Source organism: Hypanus sabinus, chromosome 12 (genome assembly GCF_030144855.1).
Source record: "Hypanus sabinus isolate sHypSab1 chromosome 12, sHypSab1.hap1, whole genome shotgun sequence".
Classification (NCBI taxonomy): Eukaryota; Metazoa; Chordata; class Chondrichthyes; order Myliobatiformes; family Dasyatidae; genus Hypanus; species Hypanus sabinus.
This window is the reverse complement of record NC_082717.1, coordinates 69,499,553-69,524,295: the sequence shown is the minus strand read 5'-3', so window position 1 is coordinate 69,524,295 and position 24,743 is coordinate 69,499,553. Positions and strand designations below refer to the sequence as shown.

General features: G+C 39.7%; 1 protein-coding gene across 1 annotated transcript in view; it reads right to left on the bottom strand.

The window, feature by feature from the left end:
* Window positions 1–24,743, bottom strand: part of plek (pleckstrin) — a 57,488-nt gene that overhangs the window by 21,098 nt on the left and 11,647 nt on the right. The window contains exons 2-3 of the mRNA XM_059986179.1: window positions 4,723–4,878; window positions 1,007–1,188 (exon numbers count right to left, since the gene is read on the bottom strand). Of these exons, the coding sequence (XP_059842162.1) occupies window positions 1,007–1,188; window positions 4,723–4,878 (338 nt within the window). The remainder of the gene's footprint in view (window positions 1–1,006; window positions 1,189–4,722; window positions 4,879–24,743) is intronic.

The window sequence follows — 24,743 nt, the reverse complement described above, 5'->3', positions numbered from 1 at the left end:
TTCACCGCCCCCCCCCCATTCCCGAAGTTAATTAAAACTCCCTTTTTTTGCTGACATTGAGAGAAAGATTGTTGTCATGGCACCCTGTAACTGGGCTCTCTATCTCCTTCCTGTACTCTGACTCAACATTATTTGAATATGGCTTATATGGTGCTATCATCTGTGAACTTCTACATGGAGTTAGAACATAATTAGGCTGTGCAATGATGAGGGTACCATGATTCAAGTTTAATGTCATTCCCAGTACACAAGTGTAAAGCAGAACAAAGCAGTTCTACTCTGGATCAGATGCAGCACAAAAAGTCACAATAAGATCAAGAACACAATAAAAAAAACACAATAAACATACATAAAACACAATAAGGAGTAGAGTAAGGGGCCGACCTTCATTGATTCAACCTCTGTCTGGTTCAGAAATTGCAAGTCATCTGACCACAGGTCCCTACAAAGGAATGTGAGGACTGCTGAGAGAATCATTGGGGTCTCTTTTCCACCCATTAGAGATATTTATCAGGAGCTCTGTGTACACAGGGCGTTTAGCATTGTCATTGATCTCTCCCATCCATCCAACAATCTCTTTGACCCCACCCCAAACTCCCCCCCCCCCCACCACAAGGCAGTACCATAGCGTTAGGATGCGAAAGCTTCTTTCTCCCAGTCTTAGGTCTACTGAACTCCCTGTCAGCAAGTAAGAATCACATCATATGGTCTCATCGTATATGAAGAGCCAGTAGTATTGTGACGCTGATTTTTAACTTGTATTATATATGAAACTTATTATTTGTGAATTTACTAGTGGTAATATTGCTTTATGTGTTAGGTACGTGAGTTATAAGTTCCTTGGCCCGATTGGTGTTATACATGTGTACATTTGAATGACAATAAACTGAACTTGAACATGATTTCTCATTATAGTGATTCAGTCTAATAATAGATCAAACGCTCTGTCTCACAAAACAGACCAAGTACATAAAAACAAAGAAAATGGATCTGCCAAATTTCTTACCCCAAATTTATATTTGTTGGCAACCTGATAGACTTTCTAGTCGACTTTCGTGCAAATTTCTGACCACCTTCAATAAACTGAATGGCCCTCTTCATGTCTTTCACCCAGGCATCACGTTCCTCAAGGTGTGAAGCTTGCAGGTAATGGTCCTGATTCTTTACTGTATGCAACTTGAAAACAAACTAAGAATAAAAGAGATATGGTTTTTAAAAATATACTGTATAAAGGGGCATAATCAATTGCAAAGCACAATACACAGACAGACAAAACTATGCCACAGAATATTTTTTTAAATTCCTATGCACGAAATATTAGCAGAAATAGATTCAATGGGAACTTGATAAACTGGCAATACATTTGAAAAAGAAAATTTTGCTGTAGGAAAAGAGGAGGAGTGAAAAAGTAAATTGAGGACCCACAAAAGATAGGTAAGTTGGGCTACCTTTTCTTTGTTATGAATGCATGACTCTATAACCTTGAGTCCTATTTACCTACATTCAATAAATTAATTAAATATTTGTGTATAAAAGAACTGTAATTGATTATGATAGAACACCTCTACATTCAGTGCCTACTTTATTTGGTACAGGGGGCACCCCATCCGGTTCAGGGTTCTAAGTGTTGTACATTTAGAAATGGCCTTCTGCACAGCACTGTCGTAATGCATGGTTATTTGAGTTACTGACCCCATCCTGTCAGCTTCAACCAGTCTGACCATTCTCTTCAGAACTCTGATTAATAAGATGTTTTTGCGGACAGGAGTCATGCTCACTGGAGGTTTCTTCACTTTAATGCACTGTTCTCTGTAAACTCAAGTGACTGTTGTGCATGAAAATCCCAGGAGATCAGCAGTTCCTGAGATACTCAAACCATCCCATCTGGCACCAACAATCATTCCACGTTCAAAATTGGTTAGTTCACGTTTCTTCCTCATTCTGCTGCTTGTTCTGTACAACAACTGAACCTCTTGACCAAATCTGCATGCTATCCTGCATTGAGTTGCTGTCATACGATTAGATATTTACATTAACAAGCAGGTGTACAAAAGTACCTAATAACGTGGCCACTAAGTGTCCCTGGGCTCACTTATTGTTAAATCTTCCTTAAAGAAAATCATTTGAAACTTAGGCTTTTTAAATATCAGTTATAACTATGTATTTTAATGATATGACATTAAGACTTAACTGTGTCACATGCAACTTAATTCCAAAACTATGCTATTCACTGACTAAGATAAATTTAGTTTCAGTTTCAGCCTGCAGCCCTTCTCTTGAACTCTAGTCTTAGCTAAGATATATTTTAAATGGAAACTTGAATCAACTTCTTGTTTCAACAATTTTTTGGCATAATTGTTGTCACTTCTACATTAAGTCTACATTTTTGTTTCCCACATTTAATACTTATTTCAGCCTTTATTGCAAATTGATCTTGAAAAGAAAAGTATAGTTCAAATGCTTTCAAAAGGCAATCAGGGCAGAGAGAAAAAGGAAAGAAAAATGAAGCAGCTAGAAGGGAAGAGTATACAACAAATGAATTTGACAAAATAGGTTTTTAATAATATTATATTGTCTACATAATTCAGTTCAATAAATATTATGCTTGAACAGCATCAGTACTTCATTAGCTTTTATTTCCAACATCTTCAAACATTGCGCTTTAAACCTAGAAGCAGTGTTACTTACCATAACAACTCTTTGTTTAAAACTATAGTCTTAAATCTTGCATGTAAGCAATGCCAAATCTTTTTAAAAATATGCAGGGTTGCAGGAAAAATAAAGTGATTTGTGGGACTAAATTGGCAAATCATTCAAAGCGTCAGCATGGTTTGATGGGTCAAACGTTTTCCTTTTGTGCTATATGATATCCCATAGCCCACACATTTAAATATATAACAGTCATAACACAAAAAAACGTGCAGGAGCCAGTTGTATATATTGAGGATGAAAGTAAATATTTTCAAAACCTAAAATCTGAAACTACATTTGATCATTGATGGTAACTCCTAATCCTCCTACAGTAACAGGAACCAAATCTCAGTTAATATATGTAAAGCCATATTCTGATTAACATTCCAGTTCCAATCCATAGGGTATATGCAATTCTTACTAATTATTTTCATTCAAACCCATGCCTTCGGTGTTTCAATGGACACCATTACAAAATTTACTAAAATATTATTACAGCCAATGATAGCTGTTCATCAATTGTTTATTGCCCTTTTCAAAAGGTTATCTTCCAGCAATAGTTTAGGACAACTATGAATCTGGTATTTTGGGCAACGAGCACCGGCTGTGGAGTTGTGAGCCTAGATTTTACCAAGAATTACAATGATGTTGAAGATTAAACCTTGAAGAGCTCTAAAGATAAAGGAGGAAATTTAAAACCAAGACATTACTTAACCCGGGCAGCAGAGGCTGATGTCAAATGGGACTTGCTGTGAGTTATTAAACAGGCTTTTGGACAACCTCAAGTCATGGAGGGTTGAATGAAAGAGTTCAGCTAGAAATGTTTGGAACTAAGTCAGTCTAGAGAGGCAAAACAGAAGTTTCACCTGCTGATGCCCTGAATTGGAGCAAAAATCATCAATGTTAACAGAGCAAAAAAATTATCAGAGTAACAATTCATCTTTTTCTGATGAAATCTCATCAAAATGAAACATTAAATCTCATCACAGATGCAGCTTAACCTGTTGAGTATTAAAAGGTTGTTCTGCTTTATTTCAGATTTCCAGCAACAGAAGTAATTTGTATTATTGATGATGCATGTATGTAGCTTGAAGCTCATCACCGAGTTGAAAACCAGATTTCAAACCATCTATTTCAGTCTCAAACAGTTGCCATGGAGTTGTTGGCGAAAGATCAGATTGCCAATGTTAATAATCTTCCTCTTTACAGCTTCCGAGACATCCAACTTATCTGCAAACTTAGTTTATAGACAGCCTGACACTTGTACTGAGATAGTCAGCGGAATTTCAACATGGATTGGAACAGGGGGCTCATCTGGAGTAATGGTCATTAACAATTCATATTGTACACTTAGCAGACCCATTCCATCTAGTCAGTAGCTCTAAACATATCAAATTGTTGTTGTAACCCGCTTCCAAAATCCACTTTCTTGCACTTTAATCGAACCATATTTTGGAATTAGAATGGTTTCATAATTGCCACATGTACCAAAATACAGCAAAAATCTTGCCTTGCGTACTGGTCATTTATGTACAATAGATCTGATCCTAATGCAGTGCATTGAGGAGCACAAGATAAAACAATAACAATGCAGAATAAATTATAACATCTACAGAGGAAGTGAAGTGCAGGTAGGCAATAAGGTGCAAGATCATAACAAGGTACATTGTGAGGTCGAGCCCATTTTATCATACTAGGAACTTATTTAATAGTCTTACAACAACAGGGTACAAGGTGCCCCTGGGGCTGGTGGTACCAGGTTTCAGGCTATTGCACCTTCTGTCCAATGAAAGAGGGAAAAGGAAGGAAGTACAGAAAAATTAGAGAAAATAATTAAGAAAATAACAAATTCTGCTGCAAAAATGAACACTTTTGGCACTGCCAATTAAAACTGAATTTTTAAACACAGAAACAGAATGAAGCATGAATTTAATTTACTCTTAAATTATACATTCTTATTCTTGTATATTAGTAACTGGCTCCTACTTACAACCAAGCACAGAATTTCAGTTAACAATTGGATTTACACACCGCTCTTTTGCTGTAGTCCTGACATGGGGATACAACTGAACTCCCCTTCAAGGGAAAGACACCCTTCGGACTCCCATCAGTTTTTTTACTGTAAATCTCAATTGAATCTTCTAAAAGAACTGCCCAAACAGCTTTCCAAGAGTTGAACACCGTCCCCTGTAATGAAAATAAAAGATGCATATTAGGAACCAATATTGCACTACACTGTCTTTCCAGTAGGATATTTAAATATCAACACTGATGAATCCTTTACATAGCATTTTGATTTATCTAAGAATTAAGTATATCTGTTGTAACATCAAAGTAGTGTAAATTACATGGAGCCACAGATTTGCGTTGGGGAAGTGATAAGTAGGAAGTGCAGCCTAAACTACCATTCCGTACCCCATCCTCATTCCAAAGGCTTTCTGGGAATGTGGACTTATTAATGTTCTACAGTACAAGTTGCATTGGCACTATCACCTCATTGCTAGGCCCAAGGATAAATGCCAACTTCACTCTGATGTGGCTTGCTGTAGCAATTGAATGCTATTTAAGGTGATGCGTAGTTTAAGCTATAATGTGTTTTGATCCATGACTCAGTGAATTTTATTTCTTCCCATCTCTGAAGGCAATGTGTTATTTCTTTAATGTAGCTAAAATGTCCCAAGGGCCTTAACAGGACCATTATCAAACTCATGTGGAGTCATGGACTCTACAACTCATGTATTATTTACCTATTTTTATTGATCAGTCTTTTTTAATTTTGCACAGTTTCAGAATCAGAACCAGAATCACTTTATTGCCAGTATGTGAAGCATACCAGAATTGTGATTCGGTGCCAAACATAAAACACAGGACAATACCATAATAGACAGCACAATAGCTGCCAAAAATTTACAAGAAAATGATGCAAGCAGCCATGAACAATCAACAATTAGTGCAAAAAACCTAAATATATGGAACATATGAACAGACTAAATAATTATCAACAAATCAAGGAAAGTAGGAAAGACCATTTAACATGCTGGGCAGGGATGCTGCGATATATGTCTTCTTTAGCATATTGGCTATTTATCAGTCTTAGTGAGTAGGTTTTCACTGACTCTGTCATCTTTCTTTGTTCTAGTATGAATGCCTGTAATAAAATTAAACCTGGGGTGGTACTTTGATAATAAATTAACTTTGAACTTTTAAGTTTGAAATCTTGACACCCAAACATGGTCAAAGATGATGGGCTTTAAGAAGCTTATTAAGTAATGGTAGAGAGTGGAGTATAGTTAAAATTTCTATCAGTTTTTCATTCAACACCAATAAAAAGTGTTATACTAAGTTACATGAAACTTACTGGCCAGGAGTCAAAATTTTGTTCCCATATTTCTGAGAAAGGTCCTCGAAGCAGAAGCATATACTGTACACATGTGCCCCTTACCTGTACACTGAGCAGTAAATGCATAATAGTATGTTCCCAAATACTCAATACATAGCCAACTACCTGATCTCAGCACCGGAGACCGGTGCATGATTATAAGATACTTAAATTATAAATGTTTTGTTCTTGCATATTAATAAGATCATGTAATATAGGAACAGTTACACCATTTAGCCCATCGAGTCTGCTCCACCATTTCATTATGGCTAATCCAATTTTCCTCTCAGTCGCAAACTCCTGCCCTCTCCCCATATCCCTTCATGCCCTGACTAATTAAGAATCTATCAACCTGTGCCTTAAATATATATAAAGACTCGGCCTTCAAAGCTACCTATGGCAAAGAATTCCACAGATTCACCACCCTCTAGCTCAAGAAATTCCTTTTCATCTCTGCTGTAAAAGGACACCCCTCTATTCTGAGGCTGTGCCCTCTGGTCCTAGACTCACCCACCATAGGAAACAACATCTCCACTTCCACTCTATCAAGGCCTTTCACTATTCGAAAGGTTTCAATGAAGTCACCTCTCATTATTCTGAATTCCAGTGAATACAAGCCCCGAGCCATCAGAAACTCTTCATATGACAAGCCATTCAATCCTGGAATCCTTTTCCTGAACCTCCTTTGAATCCTCTCCAGTTTCAGCACAACTTTTCTTAGAAAGGGGGCCCAAACCTGCTCACAAAACTCCAAATGAATCCTCTCCAGTGCTTTACAAACTGCCAACTTTACATCCTTGCTTTTATATTCTAATCCTCTTGAAATCAATGATAACATTGCATTTGCTTTCCTCACCACTGAGTCAACCTGCAAATTAACCTTTAGGAAATCATGCACAAGGGCTTCCAAATCCCTTTGCACCTCAGTTTTTTTGTACTTTCTCTCCATTTAGAAAATGGAGAGAAATTCTTCTATCAAAGTGCATGACCATACACTTCCTGACACTGTATTCTATCTTCCATTTCTTTGCCCATTCTTCTAATTTGTTCAAGTCCTCCTGAACACTCTCTACTTCCTGAGAACTACCTGCCCCCCCCCCCCAGCTCTCTTCATTTCATCTGCAAGCTTTGCAACAAAGCCATCAATTCTGTTATCCAAATTATTGGCATTTAACGTAGAGGATTGGTCCCAAACAGATCCCTGTGGAACCCCACTACTCACCGGCAGTCAGCCAGAAAAGGTTTCCATTATTCCCACTCTTTGCCTCCTGCCAATCAGCAACTGCTTTGGCCATGCTAGAATCTTTCCTGTAGTACCATGGGTTCACAGCTTGTTGAGCAGTCTCATATCTGGGTACCTTGTCAAGGATTTTCATAAAATCCAAGTACACAACATCAACAGATTCTCCTTTGACTATCCTGCTTGTTACTTCTTCAAATAATTCCAGCAGACTTGTCAGGCAAGATTTTTCCTTGAGGAAACCATGTTAACTATGGCCTATTTTATCATCTGTCTCCAGGTACCCTGAGACCTTATTCTTAATAATTGACACTGGCATCTTCTCAACCACTGAGGTCTGACCAACTGGCCTATGGTTTCCTTTCTTCAGCCTCTCTCCCTTCTTGAAGTGTGGAGTGACATTTGCAATTTTCCAGTCTTCTGGAACCATTCCAGAATCTAGTGATTCTTGAAAGATCATTACTAAGGCCTCCCCAATCACTTCAGCCAGCTCTTTCTGAACTCTGGTGTGTACACTATCTGGTCCAGGTGACTTACCTACCTTCAGATCTTTCAGTTTCCCAAGAATCTTCTCTCTAGTTATGGTAACTTCTCACACTTCATGCCCTCTGACATCTGGAACTCCCACCACACTGCTAATGTCTTCCACAATGAAGACTGATGCAAAATATTTATTTGGTTCATCTGCTATTTTGTTGTGTCCCAATACTACCTCTCCAGTATAATTTTACAGCAGTCAAATATCCACTCTTGCTTCTCTTTTACACTTTTATATATCTGAAGAAACTTTTGGTATCCTCTTTAATATTATTGGCTAGCTTATTTTCTCATTCCATCTTTACCTTCTTAATGACTTTTTTAGTTGCCTTCTGTTGGTTTTTAAAAGCTTCCCAATCCTCTAACTTCTCACTAATTTTTGCTCTATTATATGCCATCTCTTTGGCTTTTATGTTGGCTTTGACTTCTCTTATTAGTCATGGTTGTGTCATCTCTCCTTTAGAATACTTCCTCCTCTTTGGGAGGTATATCTGTTGTGTTTTCTGAATTACTTCCAGAAATTCCAGCCATTGCTGCTCGCCATCATCCCTGCCAGTGTTCTTTTCCAATCAATTCAGGCCAACTCCTTTCTCATGCTTCTTTTCTCCACTGTAATACTGGTACATCTGACTTCAGCTCCTCAGTATCCAAATTCAAGATGCAATCAATCATATTATGATCACTTACCCCCAAGGGTTCTTTTATTTTAAGCTCTCTAATCAATTCTGGCCCATTGCACAGCACCCAATCCAGAATAGCTGATTCACTGGTGGGCTCAGCCACAAGCTGCTCTAAAAAGCATCTCGTAGGCACTCTAGAAATTCTCCCTTCTGTGATCCAGCACCAACCTAATTTCCGCAATCTACTTGCATATTGATATCCCCCATGACTATTGTAACATTATCCTTTTTGCATGAATTTTCTATTTTGTAATTTGTAGGCAACATCCTTACTACTGTTTGGAGGTCTGTATACAACACACATTAGGGTCTCTTTACTGTTGTAGTTCCTTAGCTCTCTCCACAATAACTCAGTACCTTCCAACCCTATGTCATCCCTTTCTAACAATTTGATTTCATTTTTTTTAACCATGCCACCCCTTCTGCCTGTCCTTTTGATACAATGTGTATCCTTGGACATCAAGTTCCCAGCTATAATCTTTCAGCCATGATTCCATGATGCTTACAACATCATACTTACCAATCTGCAACTGTGCTGCAAGCTTATCTACCTTACTCTGTGTACTGTGCACGTTCAGATACACCTTCAGTCCTGTATTCACCATTTTTGATTTTGTCACAATGTGCTCAACCTTTCGATTCCAAACTGAGGTCTGAGGTCTTAACAACATCTGCCTCCACAACCTCTCCACGTACTGTTCTGGAACTCTGGTTCCCATCCCCCTGCAACTCTAGTTTCAACTCTACTTTGTAGCATTAACAAACCTTCCCGCTAGGATATTATTCTATTTCCAGTTCAGTATGACTGCCTCCTACTTACAATCAAGCACAGAATTTCAATAAACGATTGGATTTACACACCGCTCTTTTACTGTAGTCCACAGAAGTACAACTGAACTCCCCTCAAGTCCCATTAGACTAGATGCTTCTAGAAGTTTCTTGTTATTTTTAGCAAGATATTTTTGATTAGTCAAAAGGATATAGTTTTTTTAAAATCTCTAGTCCTGTTAAGCCACAAGTATATTATCTCAGTAGTTTATTCAGAGTAGATATCTAAACTTGACCACCAATCATCTGCACCCGACTAGTAAAAGAAATAACATTAATCACACTCTAGTTGAACGTGGAATAGTTCAACATAAATTTAACAAGCCTCTTCACATTGTATCAGTGCTTGACATTGTTATGATACTTCATCAGGTTGAACAATGTAGAAACTGCCATTTAGGATGAGTATCCAATTGTATGACTCCCAATCTTATCAAAATACAAATAAATGCAGTAACATGTGCATGTTTGCTCATTTGAATATTTAGTTTAGAGCAATTTGCATTTCAGCATCTCTCCAAATCACAAACATTCTGATAGGTAGCCACAAGATGGCCACAGTCAGGAAGTTGCATTCTCACATATTCTCGTTTCAAAAGTTTAAAGTTCAGTAGTTTCCTCAACGGCATCTTTTCTGCTTTAGATTCAGACAGCTGGATATGCATATGCTAAATTATTCACACCAAGCACCATAGTTGATGGTAACTGCTTGTTTATATGCAAAGCATTTGCTGCACAAACACAGTGCTGATTGTTCTCAAGCTTCACTCTAAATCTGTATCTTCCTGCAGCATATTCTATCTTCACCCACCTCTTGCAGTTCCCATCCTGGCTGCTTTAGACAGCAGTGATGGGGCTTCAAAGCAAATCAACCTGTATGAGGGCAGCAATTTGTTGGCTCACCAAACAAGTAAATCCAATGGACCTAAAAATGCAAAGGTATCTTGAAAGGAAATACATCACACCTGAAGATTATAAGAGGGGTTGACAGCATATTGGACCCTTCTCAGAAAGGGAAGGGTGTGTTCTTGAATAATGTTGTCAAGTTATGCAGGAGAGTCATGGAGATGAGACTGCAGATAAACTGCACAGAAGTTAGAGGTTTCACCTAAGAATGGGAATGGTTAGGTTTCTTTATTGTTAAGTATTGAAGTACACTATTGTCACAAAATAATAAATTTGACAATATATGCTAGTGAAGTTAAACCCAATTCTGAGAACGAGTGTGTTCTCATGGCAGCTAAAGGACCTTAGACAGTTGGATGTGTGGGGGGGGGTGGAAGAGTTGGTTTCTACGGCAATGGTGAATGAATAGAATTGGAGTAAATGAAAGCAGTAGAAAGTGGTCATGTTTGGCCAGCTGGGAATAGGTGGCGTGGGGTGGGTGGCAAGGAAAACATCGAACAGTAGCTTGAAGAATTACATATAATGTTAAAACAGTTTGCCCACTTCTTTAAAAGGAGCATAAAGCAACAATTCTGAAGGCTTCATTTAATTAGCAGTTTTGGAATATCAACAAGTAAATAAGCTTGTTATAAGTGACCTCAAACGTCACTCTGTCCACCACTTATGCAACTTCTGAGTTTCTGCTTCGTGTCTAGTTATTTGTACAAATTACAAGACACATTGCAATAACTCTTCAGGTTTCCAAACAGCATTTCACAAACTCACAATCCCTGAGCTGCAATTTGTAGAAGGTCATGGGTAACAGGTGCATGGGAACACCTACTGGGAATTCTCATGCATTAAAATATCTGCCTTGAAAACGTCATGTTAGTCCTTCAGTCGTTGAAGATTGAAGAACTGAAACTCCCAAAGCAACGTCACTCTTGATGAATCTAAACACGCAACAGAAATATTTCCAAAGCGTTTGTCACCCGCATCCCCTCAGGTCTACAGCAACAAACACAAGATGCTGGAGGAACTCAGCAAGTCAAGAGCTCTATGGATGGAAATAAACAATTGATGTTTTGGGCCAAGACCCTTTATCGGGACTGGAATGGAAAGGGGAAGAGGCCAGAATAATGAGGAAGGAGTACAAGCTGGAAGGTGATAGGTGAAGCCTAGAGGGAGAAGGTAGGTGGGTGAGGAAGAAGGATGAAATGAGAAGCTGGGAGGTGATAGGTAGTAAGTTCATTGGTGAGACAGTGCAAGGTATAAAAAGTGCACGGGGCCTTTCAGAACTTTTCAGCAGGCTGCAATCATATCAATCTGTTAGGCATTTGACAGAGGCCGATAAAAAGAGGCGAGGTGTAAGCAGATTGGTCATTGTTAGAGTGAACAGTGTTAGAGTTGGCAGGGTTTGGCTCAACATTAGGTGAGAACTTAAGGTTGAGAAGTTGGAGGTATAACAACTGTAAGCAGGGTGGTTTATAAAGCAGTGGGATGCTCCTCCTGTGAAATGTGGGATTTCAGGGTATATAACAGTCCCCCTGATGACTACAACAGCAAGAAGTCTGCCCAACTTAAGCTCTTAACGGAGAAGGTCAAAGAACTGGAACTGGAGCTGGATGTATTCAGGATCATCCAGGAGGCTGAAAAGCTCATAGATAAGCCTTTTACTGATGTGGTCACATCCAGAGTGCAGGCTTCAGATAGTAGATGGATGACCATCAGGTGAGGTAAGGGGAGTAAGCAGTCAGTGCAGGGATCCACTGTGGCCATCCCCCTCAGCAACAAGTATACCCCTTTGGATACTGCTGAAAGCTTGAACTATCAGGGCACAGCAGCAGCTGCCAGGCCAGTGACACTGTGCCAACACTGAGGCTTAGCAGGGAAGGGTAAAGTCAGGCAGAATGATAGTGATAGGAGACTCGATAGTTAGAGGGACGGACAAGAGAGAGATGCCAGGATGGTGTGCTGCCCCCCAGGTGACAGGATCCAGGATGTCACAGAGTGGCTGCAGAACACTCTCAACAGGGAGGGTGAGCAGCCAAAGGTTATGGTGGATTGTGTGGTGAGACTATATGAAAGGGGTGGCAGATGATAGGGCAAAATGTGTAGTCAGTTGGATTCGTTGAAGTGTTATAAGGGGTCAAAATGGAAAAGGGTGATGGATACAGAACTGAAGGTGTTATTTTTTGAATGCATGCAGTACATTAAATATGTAGATGATCTTGTAGCACAGTTAGATATTGGCAGGTATGACATTGTGGGCATCACTAAGTTCTGGCTGAAAGATCATTGTTGGGAGCTTAAGATCCAAGGATACAAATTGTAACAAACGGTTAGATGGGTAGGCAGAAGGGGTGGAGAGTCTCTGTTGGTAAATATGGAACCAAATCCTTAGAAGGAGGTGAGATAGGATCAGAAGATGTTGAATCCTCGTGGGTAGAGTTAAGAAACTGAAAGGATAAGAAGATACTGATGGGATTTATATACAGGCCTCCAAACAGTAGCCAGGAGCAGGGACATAAACTACAATGGGAAGTAGAAAATGCATGTAATAAGGGCAATGCTGTGATAGTCATGGGAAATCTCATTGTGCAGGTAGATTGGGAAAACCAGGTTGGTACTGGATCCTAAGAGAGGCAATTTGTAGAACCCGCATAAGGTGGCTTTTAAGAGCAGCTTGTGGTTGATCCCACTAGGGAAAGACAATATTGGATTGGGTATTGTGTAATAAAGCAGATTTGATTAGAGAGCTTAAGGTAAAGTAACTTTTCGGAGGCAATGATCATAATATGATAGAATTCATCCTGCAATTTGAGAGGGAGAAGCTAAAGCCAAATGTATCAGTATTACAGTGGAGTAAAGAGACTTACAGAGGTATGAGAGAGGAGCTGGCCAAAGTTGATTGGAAGTGGACACTATCAGGGATAATGGTGAAACAGTAATGGTTGGAGTATCTGGAGGGGAATTGGAAGGCAAAGGATAAATACATCACAAAGAAGTGTTCCAAAGGGTGGATGAGGAACCACGGCTAACAAGGGAAGTCGAAGACAGCATAAAATATGAGAGGGCATATAATAAAGCAAAAATTAGTGGTAAGCTAGAGAATTGGACAACTGTTGAAAACCAACAGAAGACAAATTAAAAAAAATTGTAAGAAGAGTGAAGATGAAATATGAAGGTATATTAGCCAATAATATGAAAGAGGATGCCATAAGTTTTTTTCTATTGTATAAAATGTAGAAGAGAGGCAAAATATTTATCAGACTGCTGGAAAATGACACTGGAGAGGTAGTTATGGGGAATAAAAATGGTGGATGAACTTAATAAGTATCTTGCGTCAGTCTTCACTAATAGTATGCCAAATCAACATGGTTTCCTTAAAGGAGAAATCTTGCTTGACAAATCTGCTGGAATCCTTTGAGGAAATAACAAGCGGGATAGACAAAGGAGAGTCAGTGGATGGTGTTTACTTGGATTTTCAGAAGGCCTTTGACAAAGTGAAGCACATGAGGCTGCTTAACAAGATAAGAGTCCAAGGTAACACAGGATGCTAGCAGGATAGAACAGCCAATGCTATACAGGATAGAAGATAGGCCTAATGACAGGTGGCAGAGAGTGGAAATAAAGAGGGCCTATTCTGGTTGGATGCTGGTGACCAGTGGTGTTCGGCAGGGTTCTGCATTGGGATCACTACTTTGCACGTTATATGTCAATAATTTGGATGATGGAATTGATCGTTTTGTGGCCCAGTCTGCGGGAGATACAAAGATACGTGGAGAGACAGGCAGTGTTGCGGAAGCAGGGAGTCTGCATAAGGACTTAGACAGATTGGGAGAAAGGGAAAGTAAATGGCAGATGGAATACACTGTAGTATAGCGAAGTGGATGCACTTGCACGCTGGTAGAAGAAATAAAGGTGTAGACTATTTTCTAAGCAAGAAGAAAATTCAAAAATTGGAGGTACAATGGGACTTGGGAGTCCTTGTGCAGGATTCCCTTAAGGTTAATTTGCAGGTTGAATCAGTAGTAAAGAAGACAAATGCAATGTTAGCATTCACTTTGAGAGGACTAGAATATAAGAGCAGGGATGTGATGCTGATGCTTTATAAGGCATTAGTCAGACCACACTTGGAATATTGTGAGGAACTTTGGGCCCCTGCTCTAAGAAAGTATGTGCTGGCATTGTAGAGGGTCTGGAGAATGTTCATGAAAATTATACCAGCAATGAAAGGGTTAACATTTGAGGAGTGTTTAATGACCTTGGGGCTGTACTCACAGGAGTTTAGAAGAATGTGGGGGTTCTCGTTGATTATTGAAAGGCCTGGAGAGAGTGGATGCGGAGAAGATGCATCCTCCAGTGGGTGTTTCTAAGGCCTGAGAGCATAGCCTCAGGATGGAGGGGCACCATTTAGAACACGTGGCTCCCAATTATTGGAAAGTGAATTTGAGATCTGCAAATGATTGTATGCCTTTACTAGAGAAGGAATTAATTTCAAAAATATGTCCATTGAATAAATACTGATGACTGATTCTTTTAGTACAGTTCTGGGAACTATAATGGTAACTATAACTATACTGCTTCACAAGCTCTGCAAGTGCTGCAATTAATTTCAGCATTCAAAACCAGTAGCAGAAGTGGTTTGACTAAACCTAGTAGAAAGGGGAAGAAAGCACACATTTGATCTTTCAACACAAAGGAAGTAACAGAATACCAGTACTTACACCACTAAGTGAAAACCAGCTTTGTGAAGAAACCTTTACATTATTTTCTACAGTTAGTGAGGGGATCAATGAATTGCATGGTTATAAATGGAAGGAAGAAATAGTGTAGACTGAAATCATTGTGTGTTCAGCAGCCTTCCAGTCCTTTTTGTAGTAAAGGAGGAAGCTTTGAAATAACTTTTTCCAGAGGTACACCTTCAACAATGAATATTTATATACATGGAATGTACAGCTGGAATAAATTCATACTTGAGATCTCTGACATAGACAACTCGGCCCGAAACGTTGGCTACTCTTTTCTCAAGGATGCTGGCTGACCTGCTGAGTTCTTCTAGCGTGGTGGACATAATCACCTGTTGCCCACCTTGGAAGAAAACTCAGTTTAACTTTATTATCAAAGCAGCTCTAATGCATTTGATAACCAGGCAGAATCAGGCATAATTTACCTTGTGGAGTTACCATTGATTTTACACGTCAGCTTTTTAATGGATATTTCATGAAGGGTCCCAGGTCTTAAATGTTAACTGTCCCACATTTTAAAAAAGCTAATCAGCTGAGTGCTCCCAGCTATCCTGCACTTGTTAGAGGAGCTGTGTGGAGAAGAGGAGTTGAGTAGGAATGATGCAGCCATCTTGCAATATTAATATCAAATCTTGGCTTTGTTTGAATTTATGAGAAGGCTTCACCAAACTCTGCCTTAATCTCATTTCAAAAGGTCTGAAAGAGGACACAATATAGATTTTAGAGAACAAATCACATACAAGGGAGTTTAGTTCTGAAAAGTAGCAAGGAAATGTTTCTCATGGCAAAAGGGCCAGTAACCAGAAACCAGGGTTAAAGATAGTAGGCAAAACATTCAGAGATAATATGAGGAAATGGTGTCTGTTTAGCCTAGAAGGGTGGTGAAAGCAAAAGTAGGATAAGGAAAAGAAAAGTTACAGGCTATGAAAAAAAACATAGGAATTACATTAAATGTATTGCTCAAAAAAAAAAGACTGAGATCCTAGGAAGAATCACCTCCTATTGAGCTATATTTTTTCCATAATCCTCAGTAATGTTCCATTATGCTATTTCCCATTCTTGTCCAAAACTCATGGGTGAAAGATCTTCTTCAATGATCATTTCAAAGCAAATACAGAGAATCCAAGCTGCTCCCAGGAAAACTTTTGAAATACATTTCTTCTCTTGAGAATCACAAGAATTGGTAGCAGATGAAGGTGGGATATTAGAGCCTTGATAATTCTTGACCCCCAACTCCAGTTTCCTATCCTGGAATCCAAAATTAATTAGTTCAAAATTAATCCCTCCCTATCCAAATAAAATAGGTTTTGTATATTTGTGGTGAATTAATCCTTTAATGTTTCCATTGTTTATTGTGTCCATTAATCTACTCTCGCAGTTAACCTTAGCCAATCAACTGTGCTGATAGTTTTGCTCAAAAGGAAATAAGAATGAAGAGAAAGCCATGCACATTTCTTTCCAGAATCAAATGTTTAAACAAAAGGCCGTGCTTTAAGTTGATGCATGTATATGTTAAAATTTATTCAGAGTATATTAATTCTTAAATATTATGAATCTATCTTTTGCCACAACTATGTGGCTAAAAACATTAGATCTGGAAATTATGCTGTTGGTTTTGAAAATATGTTAGTTTTAATGAGATTCAAAAGTCATTTATAATATACTATCCATAATATGCTACCTATTCTACAAGCTGTATTGGTTCAAGAAGGCTGTTCAAGACCAACCTCTCAAGAGTTCTTAGATTTGAGAAATAAATTCCTGGTGATAAATGATCCTGAAAATGAAATAAAACAGTACGTTTTCCTCTCAAAGAGGGTATATTATTGTAATTATATAAATAGCTTGGCATGGGATTTCTTTACCACATAGAAAGAAAGGAACTTGACCTTCCCCTTTACAATGGTAACTGCTGAGTACAGCATAATGATTTAACGAACAAGCTATTTTTATAGAAGATTTCAGCTGATTTTCTCTAGCAGGAAAAATGATAAAAATTCTTGAAACTGTCTGTGTGACAGGATCTGAGAGAGAGGAGATGCTGAAGCCTGACTCCTTTTTTAAGGTTTCAAGAAATTCATTCCTGCTTGACCCAGTAACCTAATTTCATACTCGGGTACAGTAGTTACGTATTGGTTTCACAAGATCTCAAGAAGGCTATTCAGTTATAAGCCTCCCAAATGCCTAAGAAAATATGAAAGATAATTTGGTAGCCATGAACTCACTGAAAATTTTCTTCCTCCTGGCCCTTTCAAAATTTTGAAAGAAATACTTACTTATTCCAGAAACAGACAGCTTATAGAATTGTTGCTTCACAACTCCAGTAACCCAAGTTCTGTCGTGATCTCTGGTGCTGTCAGTGTTCAGTTCTCTCTGTGACCACATAGTTGGTCCTCAAATGTTACATTTTCTTCCCACATGCTAAAATGTATGCATTGTTAAGGAAATTGGCCACTGTATAGTGATCATGTTGTGGATTTAAATGAGAGAATCTAGAGGGAGAGCGGAGAGAATAAAACAGGATTGGTGTGGTGTTAGTGTAAATAGATGCTTGATAGTCAGCGTGGAGTAAATCAGCCAAAGGGCCTGTTTCTGTGCTGTTATGATTCTGTGACAACTCCACACCAACTCCCTCAGCTAGTCTAATCTGCTGACCTTTGGTGTTAAAAATACTACGCGACAGAAGCATTGATCCTTTTGCTTAAATACGTTGGAATAAATGAATGTCACAGGGAGAGTAACAAGTAAATCATTCCCCACCATTGCTTCATAGCAGCAGCAGAAATGAAACCATACAATTGTCTGGAGGATCTTGACAAGGCGAATTGGACAGAATGGTTCCTCTTGCAAGAGCGTCTAGAATATGAGGGCGGGGGTCTAAAAATAAGCGGTGGCTGTTCTGAATGCAAACTGAGATCAACACTCCTATTCACCTGCTTTAACCATCCACCTTCTTGATAATATAATTCAGAGAGTGATAAGGCAAACAAAATAATTGAGTTTCTCAAAATGAAGTGAAAGTGGAACAGTTGAATAATGTCCAACAAAACTCCTGATAGGCAATGCAGGGAAAACTGACAGCAGGTGTACTGAAATGTCAAGCTGCAGTTTCAATCAGATGGGCAGACTCAATGGCTGGATGGCCTACTCCTGCTTCAAATTCTTATGTCCTACGATCATCCTGACACATTAATTTCCCATCTCTAAAACTCAGCGCAGACCAAGTCTCAACATGGTAGAACTGGTGTCAGTAATAGTCATTCAAATAGTGAAGAGGGAGGGTGTCAAAGGTTCATTTATTACCAAAGTATACAACTCTTAAATCTTTCTTCTCCAGAGAGCCACAAAACCAAGAAAGAAAAGAATGGCAACATGGTCATCAACCCCCAAATCCCTCCTCCCCACTCAAAAAAAAACACACAAAAATCGAACAGGCACTTCAACCCTCAAAATCCCCTCCCACACACACACAAAAAAAAACAAGATCAGGCAAAAAAAAACAGAATACAAAAAAAAAGACTGAAAAAAAAGTCCACAGTCCAAGTCCACATCCAAAATGCAGCAAAACGTGGGCAACATTCTCCCTCTCCATAGCCAAATGAACACACCAGTGATAAAAAGTCAGTCTCCCCTCTCCATAACAGAGCAATCTCACCAGCGATAAAATAGCAGTCTCCCCTCACCAGCAGCAGAGTGATCCCCCAGCGATAAAAAGGTAGGCATCCATCATTTCAAACCCCCTCATTGCTTTAATCGGTGAACAATGGAAGTTTTAATTGGTGAAATGGAGACAAACATTGTCTCGGCCTACAGCCTTCTCACCAAGAGGTTCCTGTGCACTGCCTCTGCCTTCCAGAATCCCCTTGGAGACAGCAAAGCACTGAAACACCCAAACGATCTCCAAACTGCAAATCACACACTGCAACAGTTCCAGAATCACATTCAAGATGAAAATCAAACGTAAAAGTCATAAAAGGAGTGAAATATATGTTTTTGTGATCTGTCCAGATGACATCGACCAAAGGAGTGTTGCATTCAGGCGCCATCTTGACTGGAACTCCTCAAAGTTCCTGCAATCACTTGTCAAAATGTTGCTTAAAAATCCAGGGTAAACGGATAATCCATGACAATTAATGACTGCAATTCTGTTATTGTTTTGAGAAATAAGACTCAGGCATTACAATACATGTTCTGACAGTGACAAACTCAACAGGAAGCAACATATGTAATTATGCATCATTCACACTATCAACTGAATTTAAACAATAATGGAAAAAAACTAATATTTCAAAGTGAGGTGACAGTAAGTATGCCCTTACTGTTACTGTAAAGAAAGATGCCCTTCTTTAAATTGGTAGTACTCACCACCAATTTAATTAATGTAGAAGTAAAAATTTACCTGTGAACAGAAATTGTAAGTGACTAAGTATTAAATCGAATCCACCTCACTCCTGGTGTGAGCCATTTCAGGAGACCGGAGATGTGGCAAAGCGCCCTGACCCCCCTGAACTATTGAGTTCAGAATCATCCCTGGGTTCAGTTTTTGTTCATTAGGTAGAGACCCCAAAGGGGGGGGGGGGGGGGGAAGAGAGAGATATAAGATATGTACAATCCTGTAAGGGGGGCGGGGGGGAGACAGAAAATTGAAAAGATAAACATCCCATTGATTATGCAGAGTATACGTGATAGGCTAATTTGCCAAGCAGGGCAATGGTCATATTTATTCTCCATACAAATTTCTTCCCACTCCATCTGCCTCGTTTTAAGCCCTTAACCTATATTATCTTTCCCGTCATGGTCCTTTTCTCAATACAGCTTTGCAATTTACCTCAACTACATTCTATGGTGGCAAGTCCCTCAGCAATTTCTATCTAAGGACATTTCTCCTTATTTGTCCAATAGATTTTTTAGTAGCTATCTTTCAGTGGCATTGTTGTTAGTTTACTAGAATAGCACGAGGTTAATACTGTTGATTCCCATGGTGTTGAATCACACACAGCAACTGGAAAGCTTAAAATAAAAAAAAAATTATGATGAGAATGATGACATTTTTACTAAAAAAAACAGCTGATGCACTATTGTCATTCAAGAAATCTGTCATTGTTGCTGATTGAGGCAGCACATAACTTTTAACAGTCTGCTTAGTTTAGGGGCCTTTAACCTTGGATGATAAATGCTCATTTTGGCAGCAATATTTACAGACCATTGAGAAATAAATTTTAAAATGATCCTTGATCTTGGATTCCTCTAACAGCTGGAAATATTTCCTCCATGTCGAGGGGCCGAATGGTCTACTTCTGCACCTATTGTTTATTGTCTATTGTCTATGTCCAAACTATTCTTAACTTTCAAAGGCTCTGTGAGAAGTCTTCCCCCTTCTAAAGTAAAAAGTTTCAAACTGTTTGTCAAAAGTTCAACAATGCTTGGGAAACTGAAAGGTCTGAAGATGGATAAGCCAGCTAGACCAGACTGTTTACACCCAGGGTTCTGAAAGAGGTAAGCTAAAGTGATTGTGGAGGCATTAGTAATGCTCTTTCAATAATAACTAGATTCTGCCATGGTTGCAGAGGGCTAGATGACTACAAATTTTGCTCCATTCTTTAAAAAGGGAAAGGTGCCAAGGAAAGGAAACTATAGGCCTCAGTGGTTGGGAAGATGATAGAATCAATTGTTAAGAATATGGGTTCAGGGTACTTGGAGGCACGTGATAAAATAAGTTGAAGTCAGCATAGCTTCCTTAAAGGAAAACCTTGCTTGACAATGTGTTGGAATCTGTTTGCATCTGAACGGAAAAGGGACTAATATTGTAGCAGAAAAGTCCGTTAATGCTGCACGGAGTGGTTTAAATCAGAGTAGCAGGGGAATGAGAACCAGAGTGCCAGAACAGTTAGTGGAGAGGTTGTGGAGGCAAATGTTGGTCAGACCTCAAAGATAGGAATCAAAAGGTGGAGCATGGTGTGACTAGAGTCCTGAGCTGCATATATTTCAATGCAATAAGTATTGTAGGAATGGTGGATAGTGATAGTGCAGAAGATGAGGTAGTTGGTTTACAAACAGTGGCAATGTGTTGTGAGGAGAAGCTATTGATAGAGCAATATTTCAGTTAACAGGATGAGATGCAATGTTAGAAAGAGGTGACATAGGGTCGGAAGGTGTTGAATCATGGTGGATAGAGCTAAGGAACTGCAAGGGTAAAAAGATCCTGATGTGAGTTATACAAACCCCCAAACAGCAGTAAGGGTGTCACTTACAAATTACAATGGGAGATAGGAAATGTAAGGGCAAAGTTACAATAATCATGGTGATTTCAATATGCAGGTAAATTGGGAAAATCAGGTTGGTGCTGGATTCCAGGAGAGAGAATTATTACAGTGCCTACGAGATGGCTTTTTAGAGCAACTCATGGTTGAGCCCACTAGAGGATCAGCTATTCTGGATTGGGTTTTGTACAATGAACCAGAATTGATCAGAAAACTTCAGGTAAAAGAGCCCTTAGGGGAAAGTCATCATAATATGATCAAATCCACCCTGAAATTTGAGAAGAAGCTAACATCAGATTATCAGTAGAGTAAAGGGAATTACAGGGCATGAAAGAGGAGGTGGCCAGAATCAATTGGAAAAGAACACTGGCAGGGATGACGGCAGAGCAGCAATGGCTGGAGTTGCTGGAAGCAATTCGGAAGGCACAGGACATATACATCCCAAAGTGGAAGAAATATTCTAAAAGCAAGTAGACACAACTGTGGCTAACGAGAGAAGTCAAAGACAACATAAATGCCAAACAGAGGGCATATAATACAGCAAAAACTTAGTTTGAAGTTAAAGGATTGGGAAGTTTTTAAAAAACAACAGAGGGCAACTAAAAAGTCATTAAGAAAGTAAAGATGGAATATGAAAGCAAGCTATCCAGTAATATTGAAGAGGATACCAAAAGTTTCTTCAGATATATAAAGTGTAAAAGAGAGGTGAGAGTGGATATCAGCCTGCTAGAAAATGATACTGGAGAGGTAATATTAGGCGAGAAGGAAATGCGGACAAACTGAGTAAGTGTTTTGCATCAGTCTTCACTGTGGAAGACACTAGCAATATGGCGGAAGTTCCAGGTATCAGAGGCCAAGAAGTTCGCGAAGTTACCATTACTAGAGAGAAAGTGCTTGGGAAACAGAAATGTCCAAAGGTAGACAAGTCACCTGGACCAGATGGTGTACATCCTAGAGTTCTGAACGAGATGGCTGAGGGGTTGAGTGGAACGAGCTTCCAGTCGAAGTGGTAGAGGCAGGTTCAGTATTGTCATTTAAAGTAAAATTGGATAGGTATATAGACAGGAAAGGAATGGAGGGTTATGGGCTGAGTGCAGGCCAGTGGGTCTAGGTGAGAGTAAGCATTCAACACGGACTAGAAGGGCTGAGATGGCCTGTTTCCCTGCTGTAATTGTTATATGGATTGTAGAGGCAGAAATAATGATCTTCTAGGAATCACTAGATTCTGGAATGGTTCCAGGAGACTGGAAAATTGCAAATGTCACTCCACTCTTTAAGAAAATAGACATGCAAAAGCAAGGACACTATAGGCCAGTTATCTGACCTCAGTGGTTGGGAAGATGTTGGAGTCAATTATTAAGAATGAGGTCTCGTGGTACTTGGGTTTCTAGCATGGATAAAGCAGAGGCTGATTGGCAGGAGTCAAAGATTGGGAATAAAGGGAGCCTTTTCTAATTGCCTGCCAATGGCTAGTGACGTTCCAGGGGGACCTGTGTTGGGAATTCTTTTTACGTTATATGTCAACGATTTGGATGATGGAATTGATAGCTTTGTTGCAAAGTTTGCAGATGATATGAAGATAGCTGGAGGGGCAGGTAGTTTTGAGGAAGTTGAGAGGCTAGAGAAGGACTTAGATTAGGAGAATTGCCAAAGAAGTGCCTGGTGGAATACAGTGTCGGGAAGCGTATGGTGATGAAAATTGGTAGAAGAACAGTTTTGGGCTCCATATCTCAGAAAGGATGTGTTGTCATTGGAGAGGGTCCAGAGGAGGTTCACGAGGATGATTCCAGGAATAAGGGGGTTAACATATGGGAGCATTTGGCAGCTTTGGGCCTGTACTCACTAGAATTTAGAAGACTGCAGAGAGATCTCTTTGAAACCTACTGAATGTTGAAAGGACTTGAGACGGTGGATGTGGGGAGGATGTTTCCTATGGTGAGGCTATCCAGAACTAGAGGGTACAGCCTCAAAATTTTCAATCTGTGGAATGCTCTGCTACAGAATGCAATGGAAGCCAAATCAGTGGGTATATTTAAGGCGGAAGTTGATTGTTTCCTGACCGGTCAGATCATCAAAGGTAATGGTGAGAATGCAGAATAGGGTTGAGTAGCTCTGGGATCAGCCATGATAGACAATAGGTGCAGAAGTAGACCATTCGGCCCTTCGAGCCTGCACCACCATTCTGAGATCATGGCTGATCATCTACTATCAATACCCGATTCCTGCCTTGTCCCCATATCCCTTGATTCCTCTATCCATAAGATACCTGCCTAGCTCCTTCTTGAAAGCATCCAGAGAATTGGCCTCTATTGCCTTCCGAGGCAGTGCATTCCAGACCCCCACAACTCTCTGGGAGAAGAAGTTTTTCCTTAACTCTCTCCTAAATGACCTACCGCTTATTCTCAAACCATGCCCTCTGGTACTGGATTCTCCCAGCATCTGGAACATATTTCCTGCCTCTATCTTGTCCAATCCCTTAATAATCTTATACGTTGCAATCAGATCCCCTCTCAATCTCCTTAATTCCAGCAAGTACAAGCCCAGTCTCTCTAATCTCTCTGCGTAAGACAGTCCAGACATCCCAGGAATTAACCTCGTGAATCTATGTTGCACTTCCTCGACAGCCAGGATGTCCTTCCTTAACCCTGGAGACCAAAACTGTACACAATACTCCAGGTGTGATCTCACCAGGGTCCTGTACAAATGCAAAAGGATTTCCTTGCTCTTGTACTCAATTCCCTTTGTAATAAAGGCCAACATTCCATTAGCCTTCTTCACTGCCTGCTGCACTTGCTCATTCACCAGTGACTGATGAACAAGGACTCCTAGAACTCTTTGTATTTCTCCCTTACCTAACTCTACACCGTTCAGATAATAATCTGCCTTCCTGTTCTTACTCCCAAAGTGGATAACCTCACACTTATTCACATTAAACGTCATCTGCCAAGTATCTGCCCACTCACTCAGTCTATCCAAGTCACCCTGAATTCTCCTAACATCCTCATCACATGTCACACTGCCACCCAGCTTAGTATCATCAGCAAACTTGCTGATGTTATTCTCAATGCCTTCATCTAAATTGTTGATGTAAATCGTAAACAGCTGTGATCCCAATACCGAGCCCTGTGGCACCCCACTAGTCACCACCTGCCATTCTGAGAAACACCCATTCACTGTTACCCTTTGCTTTCTATCTGCCAACCAGTTTTCTATCCATGTCAATATCTTCCCCCCAATGCCATGAGCTCTGATTTTACCCACCAATCTCCTACGTGGGACCTTATCAAATGCCTTCTGAAAATCGAGGTACACTACATCCACTGGATCTCCCCCGTCTAACTTCCTGGTTACATCCTCGAAAAACTCCAATAGATTAGTCAAGCATGATTTGCCCTTGGTAAATCCATACTGGCTCGGCCCAAACTTATCACTGCTATCTAGATATGCCACTATTTCATCTTTAATAATGGACTCTAGCATCTTCCCCACTAC